The sequence below is a fragment of the Eurypyga helias genome, unplaced genomic scaffold (assembly GCF_000690775.1).
Source record: "Eurypyga helias isolate BGI_N326 unplaced genomic scaffold, ASM69077v1 scaffold389, whole genome shotgun sequence".
Taxonomy (NCBI): domain Eukaryota; kingdom Metazoa; phylum Chordata; class Aves; order Eurypygiformes; family Eurypygidae; genus Eurypyga; species Eurypyga helias.
In genome coordinates, this window is record NW_010269891.1 from 32,186 (window position 1) to 55,606 (window position 23,421).

At 41.6% G+C, this 23,421-nt stretch overlaps 1 protein-coding gene across 1 annotated transcript in view; it reads left to right on the forward strand.

Annotated features, from left to right (window-relative positions):
- The window catches only part of GALNT9 (polypeptide N-acetylgalactosaminyltransferase 9), a 15,991-nt gene extending 12,021 nt beyond the window's left edge, over positions 1 to 3,970 (forward strand). The window contains exons 4-5 of the mRNA XM_010158220.1: positions 2,785 to 2,952; positions 3,680 to 3,970. Of these exons, the coding sequence (XP_010156522.1) occupies positions 2,785 to 2,952; positions 3,680 to 3,826 (315 nt within the window). The 3' untranslated portion in view covers positions 3,827 to 3,970. The remainder of the gene's footprint in view (positions 1 to 2,784; positions 2,953 to 3,679) is intronic.
- The last annotated feature ends 19,451 nt before the right edge of the window (positions 3,971 to 23,421 follow it).

Sequence of the window (23,421 nt, forward strand, 5' to 3'; positions counted from 1 at the left end):
TGTAACATCAACACAGAAAATGCTGCCCATGGTAAACCATGGGTAAAATTGATCCTATACTGCAGAGCAGGTAGTCCATTGTAAACAGTGGTTCTGATTCTCTGGACAAGGCAAGGCCAACCAGGTTGCTAGGTGGTGTTTTGGGACCTGGAGAGGTATAATGAAGACTGCAAGATGAACACGTTTCCCAGTCAGTGTACGTTTGAGCCATGCCTGCAGTTCATTTGAACTCTGCTGGGTACCCATTAGATAGGAGAAGTGTGAAATACACAGACAGGTTTTACTTTAAAAAAGAAAAGTTTGTAGGGTCGTGGTTTTTGGTTTTTTTTCCCCTCCTTGCTATGGGAAAAGAGGAAGTTAATTTGTCCGAGCTGGCAGTCCATTCATATTTTGAATCACTTTGCTTGCTTGAGCTTTTTTTACTGATGTCCCCCATCCCCTTATTGTGAAAGGCAATAAAAAGGGTGTCTCCATTTAGTGTGTGTGTAGGCAGTGCTTCAACAATGGCATTGTTCATTCCAAGTAGAATCCTCGTGTGGCTATCCCTCTGCTTTCTCTGATACAGGCTGTGTTCTAACTCTGAGCTTCACGTGGTTGCTCTGAACAGAGGTGGCAGGTGGGAAAATGAACACATAGTTTGTCAAAGGCTGTCTGGTCTGGGAGCGAGTAGACCATGCTCTTTTTACCACCAGCAAGATGTGATTATTCACAGCATGGTTCTTCTGAGGTTAATAAGGATGGCGGTGGAAAGCTAGACTTTAATTCAAGGGTTTTTGATTGACTCTTAATGATATCTCATGCACTGGTCAGTAGCATCCAATAAATGGCAGGCACTTCTGACCTTCCTTCCCTTTCTTGTTAAGTAATTTCAGCCATATAACAGCAATAAGACCAGACAGGCAGTGAATTTCCTGGGTGATAATTGCATTTCTTCAGTGGCTCTGATCCTCACCCTGCAGCATCCTGCCTCACAGCACACCAGCCATGTAGCTGACTTCATTTTGCTGTCTTTTGGCACCTGGGTGCTGCATCTGACTCCTTCTGGGGCAAGAAGGGCAAAATATTATGCTGATATAATGACTTGGATTTAAACACGGGAGAACTGAGAAGTAGATACATCTGATCCGACGTATGGCCTGCTGCCAAACTAGCATCGTGCATTAATGTGCTTTGAGATCTCCCTCAATAGGCTCTCCCTCAGCTATCTAGGAAGTAGCTGTAATTAAGGGGATTACTTATTAATTTTTGCAACTTATAAATGCAGACTCCATCACTGTCATAGCTATCTCAGTGCAACGTGATATCGAGTGAGCTGACAGAGCTCCTTTTTCCTCTAAATGAGCATCCTAAAACCACCCTTAAGTCTTGGAGGCTTTATTAGAATACAGATTGAAACAAATTGCAGTAGATAAAAGTCAGATCTGGAGGAGGCAGAATAGAGAGCTTGAAATCAACCTTCCTTTATCAAGGTTGTGTGCTCCAGCCATCCAGCAATTCTTCAGTGGCTTCTTGGGTTGCAAGAGACTTGTCAAGGTCCATAGTACATCCCTAGGAAAAGCCTTTTTTAACTCCAGTGCCTTGAGATGTGGGGTTATGTCTGCTGCCTGCTCTCCCAGGAGTTTGCAGGCTCTGTGCTGGCTGTGTCCCTTCCCACGCCTGCTCTGCGGGAGGTTGTGCCGGCCCAGAAGCTCATGGTGCTCAGAGAAGGAGCAGTGTCACCCCCCTCTCTGACCCAAAACGTGACGGCCTGAGGATGCAAATGGGCAGCTACCTTCTGCTTACAGGAAAAGGCAGCAAAGCAGTTCTCTTCCACCACCTATTTGTATTGTGACAATTGTATCTCCAGACATTATGTCTTGAATGTGTTCCTCTGGTCCAGTATTAATGTAATAAAATATATTCCGGCAGACTGAGGTTCCAAGAGACCACCAAGAGACCTCCCCTGCTGCACACAGATTCTTGAGGGCCATTTTTCTGTGAATGACTTGAGGCATGTGAAATCATCACCTAAAACAGAAGAAAGCTGAAAAAAAAATGACACTTCTGTAAAAATTAACATGAATGATTGTGCCTGCTTAAGTTTTTATTAAAAGGAAACCTCTAAAATAATAAATGGCCCTCACCTGAAGCCTCTAATTACAGCCAGTAGCATTTACCACATCACTAAATTGCAGAACAGTTAGGCCTGTTCAGTTTTACACAAAACTGAAATATCAGTGTGATGCTTTATTATGTAGGCCTGAAGCATATGTCCGCAAATTTGCTATTTCCCTCATTATTTTGTTGGGGTTTTTTTTCTGATATTTTTGGATATTGGTTGCATGGCTGGATTTTTTCAATAACATTTATTTACAAAGACTAATTAGACTTGTTGCTATCAATAGCCTCTAACAGAGCTCTTAAGAACAAACTGCATGGCAAATTGACATCGTGTCCTTGTTAAATCAGCTCCTGCTGAGTGGGTATGATTTACATATTGATGACTTCACTTTCCTGATTGCCCTTCTGCAGTAAAGTAGTGGGTAGGGAATGCTGGGGAGCAGAGGTGCAAGAAGGGAAACTTGTGTCCTCTGAGAGACCCTGTGGTGGTAAAAGTTTCCCAGGCTTTGCCCTCGGGTGGCATGTGGCAGAGCAGGAAGGTCCCAGCACGCAGCAGGATGAAGGGCTCCTTGCCAGAACGCGGGGCAGCAGCTGGCGGGGAGGGCAGCCGCAGGTCGGCTTCGTGCCCTGTCGCTGGGGTTCCCAGGACTGTGGTTAAAATCTTCCCTTCCCTTCCTTCCCCAGCTTGTCCGCTACAGCTCGGAAGGCGTCCTGCAGCTGGGGCCGCTGGGCTCCACAGCCTTTCTGCCCGACTCCAAATGCCTGGTCGATGACGGGAAGGGCAGGACACCGACCCTGAAGAAGTGCGAAGATGTCCTGAGGCCAGCACAGAGGTTCTGGGATTTCACACAGGTATGGAAGAGCTCAGGGAGCCTTGCAGAGATAAATTGGAGAAGAATGCTGTTCTAGAGGGTATTTAGTGAAAACGAAGCTCTTTAGAGGTCAGTTCTAGGAATCCTCCCTTATGCCTTCTAGAAATAGTCCATAGGTCATGTGCTACCCAGGAATTTTCTTATGCTGTTACTAGGATTATTACTTATATTATTATCCTTCCTTGGAATATTCATCATTTCTGTAGTGATTGACCAGAACATTTGTTGAATGTCTAAGAATATTTTTTTTTTCCTTGAACTTTTCTAGGATTTTTTTAACATATTTCTGGGAATTTTTAGATCAGAGCTTTCCAATACTTTTTAGACTTTCAAAGGCATTCTTACAGCTTCTGAGATTTCCTATACCTTAGGGTCTGTAGGTATTCTCTAGTGTCTTTTGGAGATTTTTCTAGTTATTTCTGGGGAATTTTCCAGTAATTCCTGGATTGGGATTGGAAATCTGGAATTATTAAGGAATTGCTTTGGCACTTTGTATGGAATTATCTAGCTTCTCCTAGGAATTTCTAGCACCTTCTAGGGACTTCTATAGCTTGATACAGATATATATCTACACACACACATATACATACTGAACTTTCCAGGCATTTTATAGCACTTTCTAGGGATTTATAGCACTATTTTTCTTCTAGTCTTTCCACCTTTTCTATTCCTTCTTCTAATTATTCTTTTTTCTTCTTTTCTGTCAGAACGGTCCAATCATCAGCAGAGACACTGGCCGTTGTCTAGAAGTGGAAATGTCAAAGGATGCAAATTTTGGGCTCAGATTAGTTGTACAAAGGTGCTCGGGGCAAAAGTGGATGATTAGAAACTGGATAAAACATGGCCGACATTGACTGTTGGGGCTGAGAAGCTGCCTCTCCTGCGGGTGTCCGTTGCTCAGTGTGCCATATCTTGCAAGGCATTTGTCCTAAAGCAAATTAGTTTGAACAGGACTTGGCTCTCAAGAGTCCTCCATAGTTGGGCATTCAAAGAAGAAAAAAAGAAAAAAGGAAGAAAAACAAAAGCAGACACATACATGGCCTGTTTGACCCTTCCTCACTCTGGTAGATGACCTGGGAAGCCTAACGAGTTTCCTGTTGATTTGGAAATCTTGTGAGGATCAGAACACAACAGAAAAGTGGGTTCTTTAAGCTCTCCTAGAGGAATTAATAGACAGATGTTTCTGTGATGAGTTCAAAGGAGAGATCCCAATACTGCCTCATAAAGAGTGTTCTCTGATGGGTAGCTTTTTAGCTTTAAGTTATTGACTGGTGCACAACTCCTATGGTGAATAATCATGTGCCTTTTTTATTGTACTTCATATAAAAGGGGACTGGAAAAACCCTACCTTTTCAGCATGTCTGGTTCATTGTACTAAACAAGAAGATCTGTAAATAACACTGGAAATATAATATAATATATGATAAATTTCAAGGTTGATTGTTTAGGAGTCTCTGTTTCTAGAAAGAGACTGTTCCGCAAATGTTTACAGGTGGTTCTCAATCTTCAAGCTGCTAAAAAGCAGCATTTTAGAGACCTCTTCTAGTTAGACACAGGTAAATGTTGAATAGGTAAATAGCCACATGCTCCGTTATATTGCCACACTTTCAATTTCTTGCCTGTAAAGGCATCACAATACAGCACTTGCATATTTAACTCTTTCAAGGCCGTAAATATCCTAGAAGATGGATACATTTCTAAAGGTCTCGGTTGGTGCAGAAGCCTTGAGTACCTAAGTGCAAGGTTGTCGTTCTGCAGTGCTGTGTGTGCAAGTGCACTGTTGTGTTGTTTCAGAGACTGCCTTGGAAGCTGGATACTCATTACTTCTGAAAATAAGTTGACTGACTTAGGTGCCATCTGTGGAATTTAACAACTTGAATCGTCCATTTGTTACCCATCCTGTGAAAATGTCAAATGTCAGCAAATACACTTTGTGAGCACTGTCTAGACAAATTTCCTGAACAAACCAACAAAGTCTTTTCAGTATTTGGAAAACAAAGAAAAATCTAGTGATAAGAGGGCAAATTAGAGCGAGAACAAGGCAGCATATATAAATACTGTTACTCTGAATTATAAATATTTTACTGTAGTTAACCCATTGACAGCTTCTCTGTGAACCTGAATTTAATACTGCATCCAGTGGTTCTTGCAGGATCTGTGCACAGGCAGCCAGAGCAATGACGGGGCCTTATCCAGACGGCTGTCAACGTTGATGACCACTGACAATGTCAGCAGGCTTTGGATGTGGGTCGATGGCAGACAGCTTTTCATTACAGAGGGTGATGAAGGAGAGACAGAGATGCTATCTGTTAACTTCACTGTTTAGTATTTTATAGTGTTTTTTAAAAAGAAAAGTTTTGTTTTACCGAGCCAGGAAAATAGGTAATTGCAGGCACTGCAGTACCATGAATCTTGGTGATCTGTTTCTTGAAGAGCTTTTGCCGTTCCTATTTCAAGGCATGCTGAACAAAATAAAATGGAAACAAAGTTAATTTTTCAAGGGCATGATATGTAATAAAATATTTACTTTTAACATGCAAAATCCATCAGTTCTTGTCAACTCTTGGTTGGGATATAGAAAGCGTATCACTATACTTTACCCCAGTTTTATTTCTGAAACAGACTGTGCAATATGTAATACAAAGCCAATTCTCCTGGAGTTTATTTGTGGCTAATTGCCAATCTTTATGTATGTCGTGTGGATCAGTTTATGCATGAATACATACAAAAGAATAATTCTGGGTGAGATTCTAAATATAAAAAAGGTTAGAATTCCAAGTTTATGGTTAGTTGAACACAGAATGTTACTCTGGAACAGTGTAATAAGGCCCGCAGGGAGAGGTAGCATCTTTAATAAATCAAGAAATACAGTAAAAAAAATTATGGACAAGCTCAGAATTCAAGCCTTCCTGCAGGTCTTGAACAGGTAGGAAGCTTCAGGTTAAATATAAAATGGGAACAGTTGCCCTGCATTTAACCTTCTTATGTTAACCTATTAGACAGTTTAAAAGGATAGCTACCATCTCTGGAGCAGGTGTTGAACGCTTTGTACAGGAGTTCTGTTTGTAAGTGACTTTTCATCTTCTCTCCAGATACAGTTTAAAAGGGAGAAATTGTATGAAAGCGGTGTTCTTCTTTTGTTTACTCTGATGGACTTCTGCTCTGAAATATTTGGCCGAGGGAGGGTAAAAGGCAGAAGAAGGGAAAGACGGTTTTACCAGGTGAACTTTTTTGGGGGTAAAGTGACAGGTCATTCACACCATTTGTAGTCATTCCGATGAGTAAGTGCTAGCGATTTTGTATGGAGGTTGAAAGTAATCATGCATCAGTGTGGCTACTAAATGCCTAACTGTTAGAGCATAAAGATACGGTACTCAACAGAAGCAAATATGCCACATGCTGGGGTTTTTTTTTGCCTCGTCTTGAATTGCCAGTGTACACTTGATCCTTGGTTAGCAGTGGGGCAGCAGGCCTTTCAAATGCTGGGTAAATGAAACAGAAAAGCTGAATATTTGGAGGAATATCTGGTTTTAAATTTACTGTCCTAAAAGGAGTGTTGCATTTGCGGTTTAGGAGCTTTTAAGCTGAGAAGCCCAGGTGGATCTGCGTTTACTGGCAAGGATTTCAAGCAAGCATGACACCCTTTCACAATGACACCACCGTAACGAATTGGTCGTCCTCATAATTTCATTACTGCACTTTCAGTGCCCAGCGCAAAGCATCTGAACATGGCCACACCATCTAACTTAAGGTGGTCAGCCCTGGCAAGCTTTGAGTCCAGAGGCCACTGACTGTGGAAGGCTTGAAATAATCAGACTTTCAATACAAGAAGGAAAGCAGATTTTTGTGATAGTTAAATGGCTCTGAGATTTGCAGAATAATACAAAAGAATTCAAATAACTCTCAAAGGTGGGGTTGGTATTTTCTACAGTTGTCTTTTTTTTTTTTAAGATTTATTGAAAAAATCTCTTACATTTGAAAAATACATCTGTTGGGTTCTTTTTACTTTAGTCTCTATCTGTCTGAAACACTGCTTTGACTGTATTAATATGGTAACTCTGCATGTGAGAGAGAGTCTCAAATACTCTCTCATAAAAGGAATAATAATTTAAAAATCCTTGAATATTGTCTGTTTTAACCAAAGTCTATGGGTCTCTTGTCAGTATTCACCCCTTCGGGTAATCTGAAGTTCTGCTTAACGTTGTTTCAAATTTTCAGTCTTGTTGCCCACGCTGCAGCAGTTCAGATAATACAAAAAGTATTTAATGTAGTGTAATATGCCTTGTAAAGAAAATCCAGACTGGAATCTTCAGTAGCTCTTTTGTTTGATTTAGGAGATTATGGATTTAACTACTAAGTCATAGGACAGAAGAACAGAAGGTGAGAAGGAACACCAAGTCTGGCACACTGCTGTCAAAGGCAAACCAGTTAAAGAAAACAGCTTTTGGAAACATGTTAAGATCCCTAAAAACTAGTTTGGGACCTGTGAGGGGAAAAAAGCCCTATCTCCTTTGAGAGCTATAAACTGTTTTCCAAGCTGAATTTATTGTTGGCTTGATTAAAGCAATTTGTTCCTCAGCCCAAACTGTCCTCTAGTTTTATTGGCTCACTGTTCCTGAGGTGTACTAAACTCCAGGGGAAAGCAACTAAGGGACAGAAGAGCTAAAACAGGTGTTGTGGAAGGACCCAATGGATTCCATTGCAATTACATAAAGATCTGTACTGTCGTCGTTCGTGAGTCATGAGAACTCTTCAGGACTATCCCACAACCGAAAAAGCTAAACTCTGGTTCCATGGAAGTGATCTGATACAAAAAAAAATGGAAACAAACTACGGTTCTTCATACATATTCTGAAGGTGTTGAACTATCTCATCTCACTGAATAATTTGGGGCTTAGCATCTCTGAAGATCAGACTTCCACAGTCCTTTGGAAACTGTTCAGGTTTCTGTTCATCACCCTGCTCCTTTCTAAAAGCTGTGCTCTAGCAGATGAAAACCTCTCTTGCCGTGTGACAAGGGGTGTAATCTATCCGACATAGGACAGCTGCAGTTTTAAGTACTTAAGCCAGAGCTAATAAGATTTAATGAAATAGCACCGGTCCTAATCTGTTCTTTAGATCAATTACACAGCATGTAATTCCTTCAGTATCCAGTATTCATTTGAAATGGTTCATTAACAGCCATACTAAAGCACATTATGGCCTGTTTCGGGACCCAGTGGATTGGGTCGTAAGAAGAACTTTAATGGAAGTTGGAGTTCAGAGTGTGTTTGGCATCGTATTACTCAGTTTGGAAACAAATACCTTTGCTTTGTTGGTTTTTTTTTTTCATGGGAGGAAGAACAACTGTCAGAACCTGCTTAATTGGAAATGTTTCTAGCAATGACTTTCCATTTTTGACTGCTATTTTGACTGCCTGCTTCTTACTGCTAATCAAAGTTGATTGTGAGGCCATGCCACAGATAAAAGATGGTATCACAAATTAGAGGAAGTAGCTAATAAGCTGGTTAGAAACGCCTGTTTCAGGACCCAGTGGATTGGGTCATAAGAAGAACTTTAATGGAAGCTATTTTGACTGCCTGCTTCTTACTGCTAATCAAAGTTGATTGTGAGGCCATGCCACAGATAAAAGATGGTATCACAAATTAGAGGAAGTAGCTAATAAGCTGGTTAGAAACCAGGGAATCATCAGGTCTTCACATGTCTCTCGATCTGGATGCCACTGAAGTAAATATTATATCCTCTCTGGAAAGAATCCCAGACTTAAGACATTTTTGTGTTGCTTCATCAGGAATACCTATTCAAGAGACCACTGTGGTGTGCACCTCTAAATTTTATTTTTGCAATTACAATTTGACTTTTGTGTGTGTGTGACATTAGTAGACCTAAGGCAAGAGCTGTAATTACTGAATGCATGGAAAATATATTAATTGGCACCTTGATATACTGAAGTATGTGCATCATGCATGTATAGCTTCCTGTGTGGTAACAAGGATATTCTTGAATTACTAATGCACTGAGTGAGTTCTGCCGGAGATGGAGTCTGCTTACCGAGTGAACTAAGGGAGCTCAGGGAGTAGACACTGAAATTACATAGTTTAATAATTCTCAGTGAATTTGGCACAAAGAACATCAGTATTTATGTCTTCTAAAAAATGTAATGAATTAGCTTCAGGCTCTCTTAACAATCTCCCTATTTTACACCGGTAACTGTTGATAATACTCAGTCCCTATAAAGGTCTGGGACGTTTATGCCATGTGAAGACTTCAGCTGTGTCTTTGCAATGTCCTGTTAATCAAGGGTGTCAGAAAAAGAGATTTAGAGTGACCTCCTTAGTGCATCGTAATGGATTTTGGAATGGTTTCCCAAAATACATTGACTTATATTACAAAACGTTAATGATATACAACTGAAAGTATTGAGTTCATGGGTTGCCCTAAGTAAAAAATACCTTTTCTTTGCCCGAGTATATTTACTTACAAATACCCCAGTGAAGCGGTATATGGCAACGTGATTTTGAAGAACAAAACTTCTGAATCAAGAGCATTCTTAAAGGATGTATAGAAGCACTTACTACTTTCCACAGGGTTACAGTTTTCTACTGCCCATCAGCAAGTATTGCGCAGTTTTCAAACTCTGTAAAAAGTTAAAATTTAAAAAATAATGCAGCAATTGGAAGGCAAGTTGTGACTGCAAATAACTTCTGTGTGGCACACCATCAAATCCATTTGTATTTACACTTTAAAAGTTAATAAAATACCATGCATTTCACTTCTGACATGAGCTACATTTTTTATTTTTGTGCAGTTAGACACCTTGTATTTAAAATTTAAAATTGTCACACAAAGGAAAACTAGAAAAGCAAAGTATACACGCGCTTGAAAATTTAAATTGCGCATAATCTGCTAGTAGAGGTAGTCAGCCCATTTTCTGAGATGAGCACACCATACTTCACGGCAGATTGCCAGCTGTTCTGAAGGGGATGAGCTCTGGGTATGTCGGAGGAGCTGCACCAGCCGCTCACTGGAGACTTGGCCTCTGAGTGCATACATCCAAAACTAGACTAACAGTACAGAGATTGCACTGACACTGTTAGACCTGAGGAAAGGCTTGTCTTCCCATCCCCGTACAAAGACGTACTTGGATAATGCTGGCAGGTACCAACCCAACACAACAGTACAAGCTCTGGTCTCGTCTGGTCCCACAGGACCAGTAAGTGCTCCACAAGAAGCATTCAAACAGATACAAGAAATTCTGACCTTGCGATCACCGTTCCTGGAATCACTGAACCATGGGGAAAAAATACGCTCTTGAACCGCAGACAGAAAGCTGATGATCAAAGTGCTCTCTTTCTGGGTGTTCTGCGTTGGAGCTATGTTTTAGCACTTCAGGTGCGTTAAGAGCACAATTGATCTGTCACTGAGGTGTTGCTGTTCTGAAGAACCCTCCTACAAGGAAAGAAACAGGACAGCTTAATTCTTCCCACATTGCCTAGTGAATAGAAAGGACTTGAGGATATCCCACACCCTGTGACCTGACCTGTATCAATAGAGAGGCCATGTTTGCAGATGATCTAAAATGCCATTGCTCTGCTGCAGCCAAGGAAGTTGTGAGAACTACAGTAATTTATACCATCTGTAGACCTGCTCTGTGGCAACTGATCATATTGCTATTGACTTGATATTTTTTTTCTGCTCCCAAAGTCACTTTTATCTGCCCAAAGGCAATAGAGAAGTGATATGAAGTGCTTATGAACTCCTTTCTATACTGTCACTTCCACCAGAAGTCTACACAGCGCAGCACCTCATCATTGAAAACAGCCAATAATTGATATTTAGAAGAATGAAATAGGAGACAGGGAAAATGTAGAATGATCCTTTCATCGTATATCTCCCCCTAATTTCAAAAGGTGAGGACTTCTCAAGACAGAGGCTATACACGCTAGTGCAACCATTAGATTTAATAACTACTGTGGGCCTGTATCTAAGCCACTTTCACCTCTGGATGTCACAACACGCTGTTGTAATAAATAACACAATTGCTGTGAGTCAGGGTCTCTGCTTTTCATTCCGTAGGATGCCCTGTAGTCCTCTTATGGTGAAAAACTGTGAATAACTGCTGCCAACTCTTTTTTTAACACCCTTCTTAGTTTGACCTCTGTAATCCTCTTCTAAAATATATTTCAGAACTGATTGTCATGCTTTTTTTGTGTTGCTAGCAAGCCACTTTGTAAACGCACAAGCAGATGCTCTGTGTTATATCTTGGATTGGGTGATAGCACAGCGAGAACTGCTCGGGTTCTTGAACTGCGCAGCAGTGTAAAACGTACTTTGCTGGTTTTAACATCGGGTTTGGATCTCAGCCAGACTGTGTCTCCTCTGTTAGTGTGCGTGCACAACGTTTGCAGTTTATGATCAAAGAGCACAGAGTGTCTGAGGAAGGATCTGACACCTTCCTTCCCTCTGTCAGAAAGAACTCCCTGCCCTGCTCCTCCGGCTGGGAGGAGGCTATAGCGCCCACTCACGGGTTACAGTCGTGTGACCGGACTGGGACATGCTTCCCTGTTCCTGACTCCCTTGCACACCTCTTGTTCAGTTGGATTAACTGGGTGAGACCTGAGTGCACAAGCTTTCTCCTTCCTGATTTCTACAAGGCCAGTGACTCAGTCAAAGAGCAGCTGTTAAGCGATTCCCTGATTTACCCCGTAGGGTGGGCTGCAGTCTTCAGGTGGGCAACAGTACCTCCAGCCTCAGGAGTAGCCTGACACAGGCTTGGCAAATGTAGCTCCATCTCCAGGATGAGTCGTCTTTGGGGTGAGGCTTTTGTTTGTAAATCCACGCTGAGGACTGTTTAGAAACACTGCTCTGTTGCTAGCCAAGATATTCTGTGGACTTAATTTCCTATTAAAATCAAGCCAGCATTTTTGGAAGGAGAAATGTCACCTTTAAAGGTACCATATGCTTGCTAGAATTAATGCTCTCTGAAAAATATCCAGCAAATTTAAGTCTCTCTTTTTTTCACCGTGAAGTATGTGTATCATGGATGTATCCGCCCCTCTACTTTTTTTCATCAATAAATCTTAATGAATCAACTGTGAATCATGAATATGTGCCTGCAACTGAGTCAATAACTAAACAGCAGTGATAATGAGTTTCCAGCCTTGGTCGGTTTTTGGTTTTGCTTTGGCTGTTACTGTAATGTAGTTGAGCTCCTGTGTTAGTTAGACTTGCCTTTGCATCCTGACTGGTTATCTGGAATTTAAAATAAGAAAATAAGGACTGAGATATTTTCCTGTCTGTAAGGTTGAGGTAAAAGCAAACAAACAAAACTTCTTTATGCTAGAATTTATGTAACGTTCCTAACCTGTGAACAAAGACAAGAACATATTTCAGTGTATAAAACCAACTATAATCCTTAGCACCAGCAAACAAAACTCAGCCCTTTTCACACAAATTTAGTGCAACATTTTCCCAGACTGCATTCATACTATAAGCTCACCTTTACTGCTTAACCATATTCTCTGATTTTCTTTTTAGGCTCTTCTCACCTTCTTCTATCATCTTATTTCCCTAAGGTAATTGTGTAACTTATTTTCAGGTGTGTTCCCAGCGTAGATGACCTGCATTGGAAAAAGGAGCCTTCTAACTAACAAAAATAATTGTTGTTTACAGTATTTAGGGGCAAAGGTGTGACCAGCAAAGTGATGTGGCATACACTAAACCATGTGTACAATTTTTAAGTCTATTATTTGTTTTAGAAAAGCCAAGCAGAACTCCCTAATGGCCTTTATCTTGCTGACAATGGAGGCTATAACATGATACTGCGTGTAGGACCAGCTGGCAGAAAAGGTTCTTGAGGAAAAGGTTGTGTTTTGGTGTTAGAACTTGGGTTTAGGGAAGATGGATGATAAGGGAAGGGCAAGGCATGTCAGGATTTCCTTGGACTGGAAAAGTGGGAGTTAACCATGAGAGACTTAACTGCACTCTCTAGTCCAGAAAGCATGAACAGCAATTCCCAAGTGGTAAGGCCCTGGCTTCTTTACATGAATAACTGAGCTTTAATAAAGAGATTTTAGTCAGGATTCAGGAAAGATTTTTCTGCGTTTGCAGTTTATTACAGTGAAATCTGTCTAATCTGTTGACAGAGCTCAAAAAAACCACAGGGGTTGGTGGTACGGTGTGTCAGCAGTGAAACAATTGCCAAAACCTATGGAAATTCTCCATGTATTTCAAGTGTTGGCATTCTGAGCAGAAAATGGTGCCACCTATCAGCAAGAAGGAGGAAATTAAACAGCAAAATGATTTGTTTAAACCGAAGAAACTGCTATTTTCTTTGCAAGGCTGATGGGTTTGTATTAAAAAGCAATTAGCAAAATGTTGGGCCTATTCAGAATGATTCTGGGTAAATGAGGACTGACCTGGCTGGACACTCTCACACTGCAAGGGGAGGTCTGGGCTGGACCAGCCTGGCTGTCCTCGTCTTGCTGACCAAGGCGTGGAGAGTTGTGATAAAAGAATCTGCATCAAAGGTGTAAAATGCAAGTCAGACCTATCCACTGAGGTCCAACTTACTAGAAGATAAGTAGTTAAATAGTTTTGTGAATCTGAACCTAAATAACTTTGGATCCAGTTTTTCTCTTTTTAACATGGTGATTTTGAGTCACTCTTGAGAGCAGAGTGTAGGCTGTGACACAGGTATTCTGAAAATGTTTTTCTTTGTTCTTTGGAAAGGTACAGTTTGAATGATTCTGTTGAAGTTTTTGTTTAAAATACTTGAAATACATCCCACCCTGTCCAAGCCACGTCTTTCCCTCACAGTCTTAAGGTATCGTAGCACTGAGGCGCAGGATACTGCATTGTGTTGCCTTCTTTTTCTGAACAGAACTTAAGTTCAAAGCTTCAGTCAGCTCCTGCGGGGCAGTGAGGGATTTATGTTGTGTTCAGCCTTATCAGAACAAAGTCAGGACACTTTTCATCTCTTAGGAGCCTGCTTTATGTTTTGATCCTGAAGCCAAAGCTCCTTTCTTAAGTCTGAAAAAGTTAGAGAGACCCTTTTTGCTATCCATCAGGCCAGAGTGACATAAGGCTGTTCTTTTTTATACCAGTGCTTCACTAGGTTTAGTAGAAGGACACTTTGTTTAACTATTAAACCTATTGAAAACTATATTTTTAAGGTTTTTGAAGTACTTTCTTCTTTGCCTGAGCACAAGGCAAAACAATGAACTTTGTTTTTTTCTTTCCTTTTGAAATGCATTGATAAATGTGGCTAAAAATTTAGTCTGAGATAAAGGTACACAGCTTCATTATGTCTCACAGGATTGTTCTTTTGTACACCAGCAAAAGATTCATCCCAAACAAGTAGAAAACTGCTGGCTGCTTAGAAAAGCAAGGCTTCTAATTAGTTAATTTGTGTCAGAACTCAGGAATTCATGATAATCTGGAGGTCTCGTGTGCTTGCTGCACTCACAAGGACCAGAAGGTACCAAGAAAACTTGGTAATTCACTGCACTGAGGAAAAAGATAAAATACAGGTTCTAGGATTTGTTTTGGTTGTGTAAGCATGAGAATCAAAGAACTGTTGAAGTGGCAAACGTAGAAAGTAAGCTGGTGCTCGTAATTTCTGATTTGAAATGTACGCTCCAGTTCTTTCAAGTATCTCATAGTGAGAATTAAAATCTAAAAAGAGAGGCACAACAGGGGCCCATCACAGTACCTGCAGAAATTTCTGAGTACCAATGTCACTCTCGTTGTTATATGTCTGAATGTATCACAAACACTAATGAAATTGTTCCTGCAATATCCTTGTAAACTCTATTCCCCCTCCAAAGAGAAGGAATTGCAGTACTGGGAGGGTAAGGAATGAATTTATCCTAGCTCGTTTTAAACACTTGCTGAGGAGAATCTGAAGCTCCTCATCGCTCATGGCTCTCTCTGGAGGGAAATGAGGCCACAAGAGCACATAGCTCCTTTATTTTTCCTCTTTCCTTCTACCTTTCTCTCCAGAATCTGAGTTTGGAGTCTGGAGCCACCAAGGCAAGAAGCCTGGCTGAAGTGCTTCACCAGTGGAAGTCTGTAACCAAAGAGGGAGTTAAATGTCATGTTTTTTGAATGAAGCAAGGACAGGACGTGCTTCCTCCTTTATTCATACACAGAGGGAAAAGTGGCTCATGATCTTCAGTGGAGTTGTTGGATTCATTGAACAGATACAGGTAAGCTATGGGGAAATGAGATGTAATTGAGTGCAACATGGTCCCTGAGAATGTGCCCCCTCAGCCCCACAATTCAGCATAACAGTAAGTTGCTGGCCTCCAGAACAGCTAGTCCACATCTACACACTATATTTATCCCAGCTCTTTTCTACCTCTGTGATGTTCTTCGAGTAACACATTATCAAATCCCTTCAAATCCTCCTCCAACGAGAAGTGTCAGCTAGGGAGAGGGGGGTTTTCAGGAGCAGCTTCAGTTTTATCTTGAGGTGGAAGTTAGCAGATGCTTCTTTGGATGCTGGTTCTAAATCAGATTTTATGATTCTGTTTCTGGCATCATTACTCCAGATTTCCAGTCGTGCTTTTCACCATCCACAGCAGTTTCTCTGTTCTACAATAAATTCAAATCACACTCTTTACATTCAGCCCTCCAATCTGAATTGCTCAAGATAAAAACTTCACAAGGAAAGCAGATTAGCACTTGAATTTAAGCAAAGGAGAGAAAAAAGTCCATGAAAGGAGGGAGGTTTACAGACCTCGTTAAGGATTTCTTCTTCCACCTCTGTAAGCATTCAGCTTTTGCAGGCAAGAAGATGTATCTAAGGCAGTCCATGCTGCTGAAAGTGGAAATGTTTGTCCTAAAGGAGGCTCTATGCACTGGGATGTCTGCTTTATGGAAAGCCATGGAGAAGGACCTGAACTGTAAACATATATGTTATTTTACCATCTGGAGAAAGGTAATTTTCCCACCTCAAATTCTTCTTCTTTCTCTTCATACTTTCCCTGTTTCCCCAAGCACACTGAGCTTTGCTGAGCTGGTATCCTGCTGCTTTGTAGGCCTGGCAGTCAGGGTCTAATGAAAGGTGTGGTGCCAGGTTCCTAACAGAGGCAACGCAGACTGCATCCGTGAGCTTTCCTGGAGGTGTCAGTGAGCGGGCGGGCAGTGGGGAGTGTGATGCAGACGAGGTATTCCACAGGGGAAATGGCTCAAGGGAATGAATACACACATCGAGTGGGGCCCAAGGTGTGTCAATTTATTGGAAAGAACGCTGGGGATGAGCACAGTGTAGAAGTGGAGACACGTAAGGGCTGAATTTTCCATGGATTTTATGCTGTATTGCATGTGTTATTAAGAGACATTCTGAAAAATCTTCCTTCTCTTGATAATGCGCTGACAAAATCTGATTCCAGTGTAAGGTTCTGATTTACTCTGTGTGTATATATCAGTGTGACATACATCATGGAGCTTTCATCTCACAAAAGTGAGTAAGAGCCAAACAGTAGAAGAGCATCATCAACATCATCATCGTAGTGGAAAAGTAAAAAGTCAGTGGATTTAAACTACTTTAAATATATTTTTACAGTCTACATCATCACTACCACTCCTTCATTCCATCCCCCAAGGTGAGACTCTTGCTGCCAGAACTAAGAAGTTCTGTTCTAGTGATGTTTTGTTGTACCTTATCACATAAAACAAATGTTTCTCCAAAAGCTTTCTTACATGAAGGCAATGAAGTAAGTCTAATCTCTGACGTGTAGCCCAGGCTTACAGAAGGGCACAGAGAACTCACCCTGGCTTGGATGGCATTTATGGTCTGAAAGCAGCTACGGCCAGGAAAAGGCAGCATGCTGTTCTCTGTAGGGTATACAATCTGAAACAGTTTTATCAGAACTGCCAGATAGAAATCTTAATAAGCTGGAGTAAAACAACTGAGTGTTTTTATCTTGGAGGCAAAAAAAAAAAAAGAAATAGTAGATTTAAAATTCACCATATGCACAGTAACTTGCAGTTAGTAATTAAATTCTCACAACATCCTTTCACAGTGCCAGGCAGAGCATATTGGCTTAGGTTGGCCTGGTTGTCGAGTGTGAACCAAAATGATTTCTAACAGCAATCAAATACATTTTGAAACGTGCTCATAAAAATGCTAGCTCAGAGGCTCAAAGCAATAATGATTCATGTATTAGCAAATGAACCTGTCCTCTGCAAGCTAGCCCCTGAAATGTAATAAGAGATCAGTCCAAGGTAAGAAAGAAGTGTATTTATTAAGATGTTGAGAGGTAATATTTTGTGATGGGAGTTTGGGGTGACATCTATTCAACGTCAGTGGAATAGCTATGGATTGAGGTGTTGGACTGGACTCTGGAAGCCAGGCTCTGTCAAGAATGCCTTTATCAAATCTATATCCACAGAGGGATTTAGGTAACGTAATTGCCAAAAGTCCCTCTGTCCCTTAGTGGTACCCAAGGTAGGCTTTTTAGTCCATCTGCAAGCGAGGCTGGGATGTAGAGAAGGTGAGAAGAGCTATCCTGTGTCTCCTGTGCTGTGAGGATGCCTGCCAGCTGAACCACAGGTGAGGCAGGAAAAGGAAGGGCCTGTGTGCAAGACCTAGCAGTTTTCAGATAAATAACGGAACTACCTTCCAGTGTGACTTGTGTACGTGTCCAGAAAACACTCTGAAGGATTGCAAATTTTAAAAAAAAAAAAGTCTTCCCGGGAGCCTGACAACATGAGCAGCAGCTGGACACCTCCTTTCCTTCTAGTTTTGACCACAAAATGATTCTCCCTCTTGTCATGCCCCCCTTGAGGTGCTCATCGTGCTGGACCTGGCGCTCAGGGAGGGCCCGTGGGACTACACCGCTGACACTTGGTGAGCCACAGAAATGTGGGGTCTCGGGTGGCCCCTGGGCTGGGCTCGGCCATCATTTATTCCTGCGCTCTCAGCCAGAGCACCTGCAGTAAGAAAATGGGAAGAAGAGAGGAGGAGCACCATGGAAAAAGCATCAGTAAGGACTCGGGTATTTTATGGGACTGGAAAAATCTTCTTAAATAAATATCTGTACAGAATCCCCGTGCTGAATCAGAGATTATGGCCCATTTTATCCCACTGGTTTTAATTTGTTGCCAGAGGCCACTCAGCTAACTGGCATTTAGCGAACCAAGGGATGAAGGGGACGGCAATACAGCTCGCAGACTTCAGAGCGCTATGACCTTTCCAAGCACAACGTATAAAATCTGCCAGTCTCGCTTACGACAAACAACCAAATCTGGGCGCCGCAGGCAGAAACCAGCAACCCTGCCGCTGCCACCGTCTGCAAAACGAATATCTCATTAAACCCAGCTGCTGCTGACTGCCTGCCCTGGGAATGTGGGGGAGGCTGAAACCCAGGGGTGTACCTCAGGGTAGAGGGAGGGCCTCTCGCTGCCCCGCACCTGGGGCCTGCGGGCTGCTGAGGGCTTTCCCCTCACGCCCTTCGTGTGGGCAGCGGGGCGCTGTGCGGCCCCTCCACCCCCTGCCCTGCCTCAGGAGTGGATATTAGCTGGCTGGAAGTAAAGCCGAAAAAGGTTTTTTCTTGAAAGGCTGGAAGAAAAGTCCTGCATACACACCCCGGAAGCATGAACCGGCCGTTTGTTCAGGTGTGCAGCGCAGTGCTCAGCTGCCATCACAGCGGCACCTCTGAGGTGGGCCGCGCCAGGAGGACTTCGGCCCCCAGAGCTGCTGGGCGGGGGGGAGCTGGGGACAGCCTGCACAGCCTTTCCCTCCCCAGGAAGCAGACTTGACACAGCAATGGCCAGATAACTGCTTCTACTCAGCCCAAGACTCCTTGTGAAGCACAGAGCACTGTGGTGTAGGAGGCAGAAAATCTGGGCACACAGACGGGGTGTGTGATAATGGCTCCTGCGAATTCTCCATGGTGTGTGGGCTAACACAGTCTTAATACACTTCACACACTGAATTTGCTGTTCCTTTTCTAGCATGCAGATATATTTATTTTCTTCACCAAAGCCTGTACACGTCTCTGTTCATAATGCTATCTTAATGTCTCACGTGTAATATCCCTTTCATTCCCCTGCAGTCGCATCCATGTGCTCACAGGTGCTTTGGATGCAAAGCAATGTGTAGTCAAAGCTTCAGGAAAAAGAAAAGGTTCTTAAAAAAACCCAAAACCCACCTGAAACCATTCACGAGGGTTTCAAACTGCGAGATAGCAAACTGATATTGGCCGAGCCTGGAATTTTCTCACATGAGAGAGATGCTGCTGCGAGATCTGAGGCAGAGATTTAATCAGGACTAGGGGCAGCTATCAGAGCAGGCTGTCATGCCTAGAAAATCTCAAATTATGCACTAATTATCCACCTACACTACCAGGGAATAAATAACTAATGACTTCACTACTGTGCTAGAGATAATTCCAGTTGTAACAAGTTTGCAGGCTGCGGGTTTTTTCACGGTGTGTTGGGGGTGCAATAATTAGCAGTGTTTTTGTTCACAAAGGGGTGACTGGGTGGGTGTTGATTCTCGTGACCTCTGGAGGAATGGAGTCAAAGCTCAAGGCAGTCCCCTCGGAGGGGGTGACTCTGGGTCGCTGCCTACCTCCCAAAAGGGCTGTATAATGATGTGTGTACAGATACCTGCTCTTTCCTACTCCACTGTCTTGCTGTGTAGCATTGCGTTTCATCACAGGAAAGGAAAACGCTTTCAGGGAATCAGGCTTTGTCCTCACCTTGTCCAAATGAAGGAAAGTGCTGATGAGAAGATCCTTTTTGAGTCAAGGTTTTACAAGCATTGTGCAGAGCTGTAAATTTCTGGAGCTGTGATCAAACTAGATTATGCTAATGTATGTGAGTGAAAAATAATGCCAGAAAATGTGTTAAAATGGGTCAATTTATCCCTCAGATCACCTTAGAGCTATGCACTGTAAAAAAAAAAAAATAAATTGACATTTTGGCTCCAAAGGTTTGGTGTTTTTATTTTTCCAGAGAAGATGGTTTGGCCCTGTATCCTTCAATTGTGCTCAGTTTTTACTACCTATGACACCAACACCTTTCATTTCCTCAGTTATACCTTGAAAAATACCAAGAAGAAAGAAGAGGCTCTCCCCTTGTTGAAGCTAGCTGACCCTCATTCCTCTGGCTACTGCAATTTTTAATGGCAATTCCATTTTCGGTAAAAATACCATTTTCAATGATAAAAATGAATTTTAAAAGTTTTTTTTAAAACTTGTAAAAATACTGTTTTTTACTGCACTTCTCGCCCATCAAGTAGAGTCAGTGCTCAGTGCCTAGAAAGCAGTGAAGTCATCTCAGAAGTGGCTGCCACGCTTGCACAGCAAAGAGGAAGGAGAGCAGCCTGGGGTCTTTTTCTCTCTTGGGCTCTTTTCCTCGTTATGCCTGCTGCATTAACACATTGCTCTACCCTCCCATGTTCCCTGGCCTATCCCTGAAGCAGCTCTCATTAGCTATCACCTTCCACCCATCAAAAACAAAGGTTAAATCCCAGAATGGATGTGTGAGCTCACATGAAATTAATTCTGACCCTTTGCAGTCTGAGCTGTAAGCCTTGTCCTCAGAGGCCGGGGGGAAGGGAACAGCAGCGTTATCCACTTGTTCCCCAGGACCAGAATGGTTCTTGCTACTGGTTCAGCCGTCTCTCTTGGTGAGTTTGTGATGATGGGAGAGTTTCATAATCGACTGTAATTACATACTCATTCTGAGCTTGGGAGCTCTTTACTTTTTAATAATACCTTCCTGTTTATAAATACACTTGAGGTCCCATATTGCTACAGAATGTTGATTTACTTGTGTTAGTAATCACTTCCTTCTTCTGAGACTGAAAACTAAACCTAAGTCAGGATTAGCGTGTACAAAGATGGTTTTTAATTAAATAATTGGGATGTCTCAGGTGAGATGAGTGTAGTCTCTCACTGTCTCTTCAGCTTTAAATGGAGACTTGTTTATAAAGAACTTAAGAAGGGGGTGGCTATGTTGTTAGAGCTTGAGGGGGATGTTGAGGTTTGTTTTTTTTTTTTTAATTAGTATTTCCAGTTATAAGAATCAGTCTAAGTGTTTAGCATGTCAATAAAAATAGATTTGGATCAAAGGTTTTTTTTAAAATTAAAAAATTTACAAGCTTTTAACTAAAAAAAAAAGAGGATGTTGAATCTAAACTTGTGGAGCTCATGGAAAAACGCAGCACTTTCAGCATTTTGGGAGGGGAAAAAAAATGGCTCAGATCTATGGAACAAAGTCAGACTGGAATGTTCAACCAAAATGACACATATCTGTAAAATGTCTATGTGCCCTTGATTCTGCCTTTTTTTTTCTTCTTCTTCTTTGTCTTTCAGGAGAAAGCTACAGCAAAATTTTGCTTATTTGTTGGATATGTAAAGATTTCTTTCTGGTGAGAGGGCTGACTGTGCCCCTGCAGCCATGGAGGGTCATGGGGGGCAGAGAACTATAGTGTTTGTCCACTCATCAAAATAACTTTTTCTTTTTGGTTTAATTAGAAGAGAGACTGAGGCCCCCCTCTCATTATCTTTCTTACAGCTTTCAAAATAAGGAGCCCGTCTGTATGGGATTCTATACAGGCCTCTAAGAATGATGTGAGATTATTTGTGTTTTGTGTGCAGACCTGGTGTGCTTCTCCTCGGGCTCAGAGGTAAAAGGCTGAAAGAAGAGTCGTGGCAGTGCAAGCCCGAGGGGCCATGGTGTGGTTAATGTGGCTGGTTGTATGGGTGTGCAGAAGCTAGACTCTTCTCTGCATCACTTTTTTAACCTTTTTTTTTTAAGCATTTGAAATGAGACTTTGTTTACTTGCTTCCTTTAAAAGTAGTAAAAGTAGCAGTTTTTCCATTCTAAGAGTTCTGTGTTTGTTTTGCTCAAGTACCAGGGCTGCTGGCAATAAGGGAAAGTATGAAAAGAACTGTGAAATTAATTATATTGACACTTCAAGAAAATACTTATATTGTTGCAATCCTCAAAGCAGCAGTATAAAGCAAAGTTATCACATTTTGCCAAATGTTATTTTTCATGAGTAAAGGAAACCTAGAGGTTTTGCTAACTTCTGAAATCTGGGGCTTTGGTTTGATACAGATTTTGGGGTAGAGGGGGAGGGTTTGTTTGTTGAACCGCATGCAACTTGGATGTATTTCTCCTGTAACTGTCAAATAAGGAACTGCTCCTCAAAGGCATTTTTATTAATGAATTATCATTAAGACTTGAATTCAAAATCTGACATAGCTCATTTGTTTGATTTCTTTTGAAAAGTACAGCACATGCTATGAAACCCATACAAATGAATTCCAGTTCTTTAAGGATCCCAGACGTTATTAATTAAATATGAAGGATATTTACCTCTTACAGCCTCTGTTTGAGTGTTTTCATCTCCTTTCCTAATTTGAAATCATCAGCTGAAACCGGAGAATTTTTTTAGCACCGAGAATAAATCTGCCTGGATTTGAGTAAGAAGAGAAGTAGGGCAAGAATGAGAAACAGAAGGTAAGCACATTCACGTAGCTCAAAAAGGCTGACAATTCCTCACTTGCAAATCATGGTTTAGGTGGGGGTGTTTTGTTGTTTGAGTTTATGTGGGTTAGTTTGTTTGGGTTTTTTTAAAACACTAGCTATTGAACCTTGTTATTTTTTCGGACATAAGCAGTCTTAATAGTGAAATTTAGAAGCCTGTACTCCTCTCTTGCTTAGGGGTTAACAGTATCTGTTGGGTGAAACTCACCTCTGCGCAAAGGAATTAGTGCAAGAGGTCAGACATTCAAAGCAGGGCAGTAGAAGCAGATAGGTCTTAACACTGGCCTTGTGTGCAGGGATGAACTTTATCCATGCTTCAAGTATTTGGAAGCCTAGATTTGTCCTATAAAGTAATGAGAAAAATGGCCCACATGGGAAAACATTATTGATTGCCCCCTCTGCCCTTCAGTGATAAATACTGCGTGACTATCTGCTCATCCTTTGAATTAAAAGAACAATCCAATATCCATTTCGGTTTTCCACACTGTGTGCCAGTATGACACGCTCTTTCCTAGTCTTCATAAAAACCAAAATCCAGAGAGGTTTCTTCTGAATGCTGGATGACAAATAAGAGAGTAATGCCTTCCACAGGAAGTCTCTTGTGTTTGGCAGTTGTATATGCTGTTGTGATTTTCTTTTTAATTTGATCGTGGAGAACATTTCAAAGCCACTGATGTAGGGCAAAATTTTATACCTTGAATGTCTCCTCACTATAAGGATCCCCAGGTCAGCTCCTGGAAAAAAAAACATAAGCTATGAACACATGGAAATGTTTATTTTGTCTTTATTTTCAATCAAAGCTGCAATATCTTCACCTGCAGACATACTCTCTTAGAGCTTTTCAGAAATGCGTTGACAGAACAAAAGCAAAACTCATGTTTCCAAACCTCAGTTCTAAGCTGCAAGTAGGTTTTTTTCCTTTAGAAAAATCTAAAGT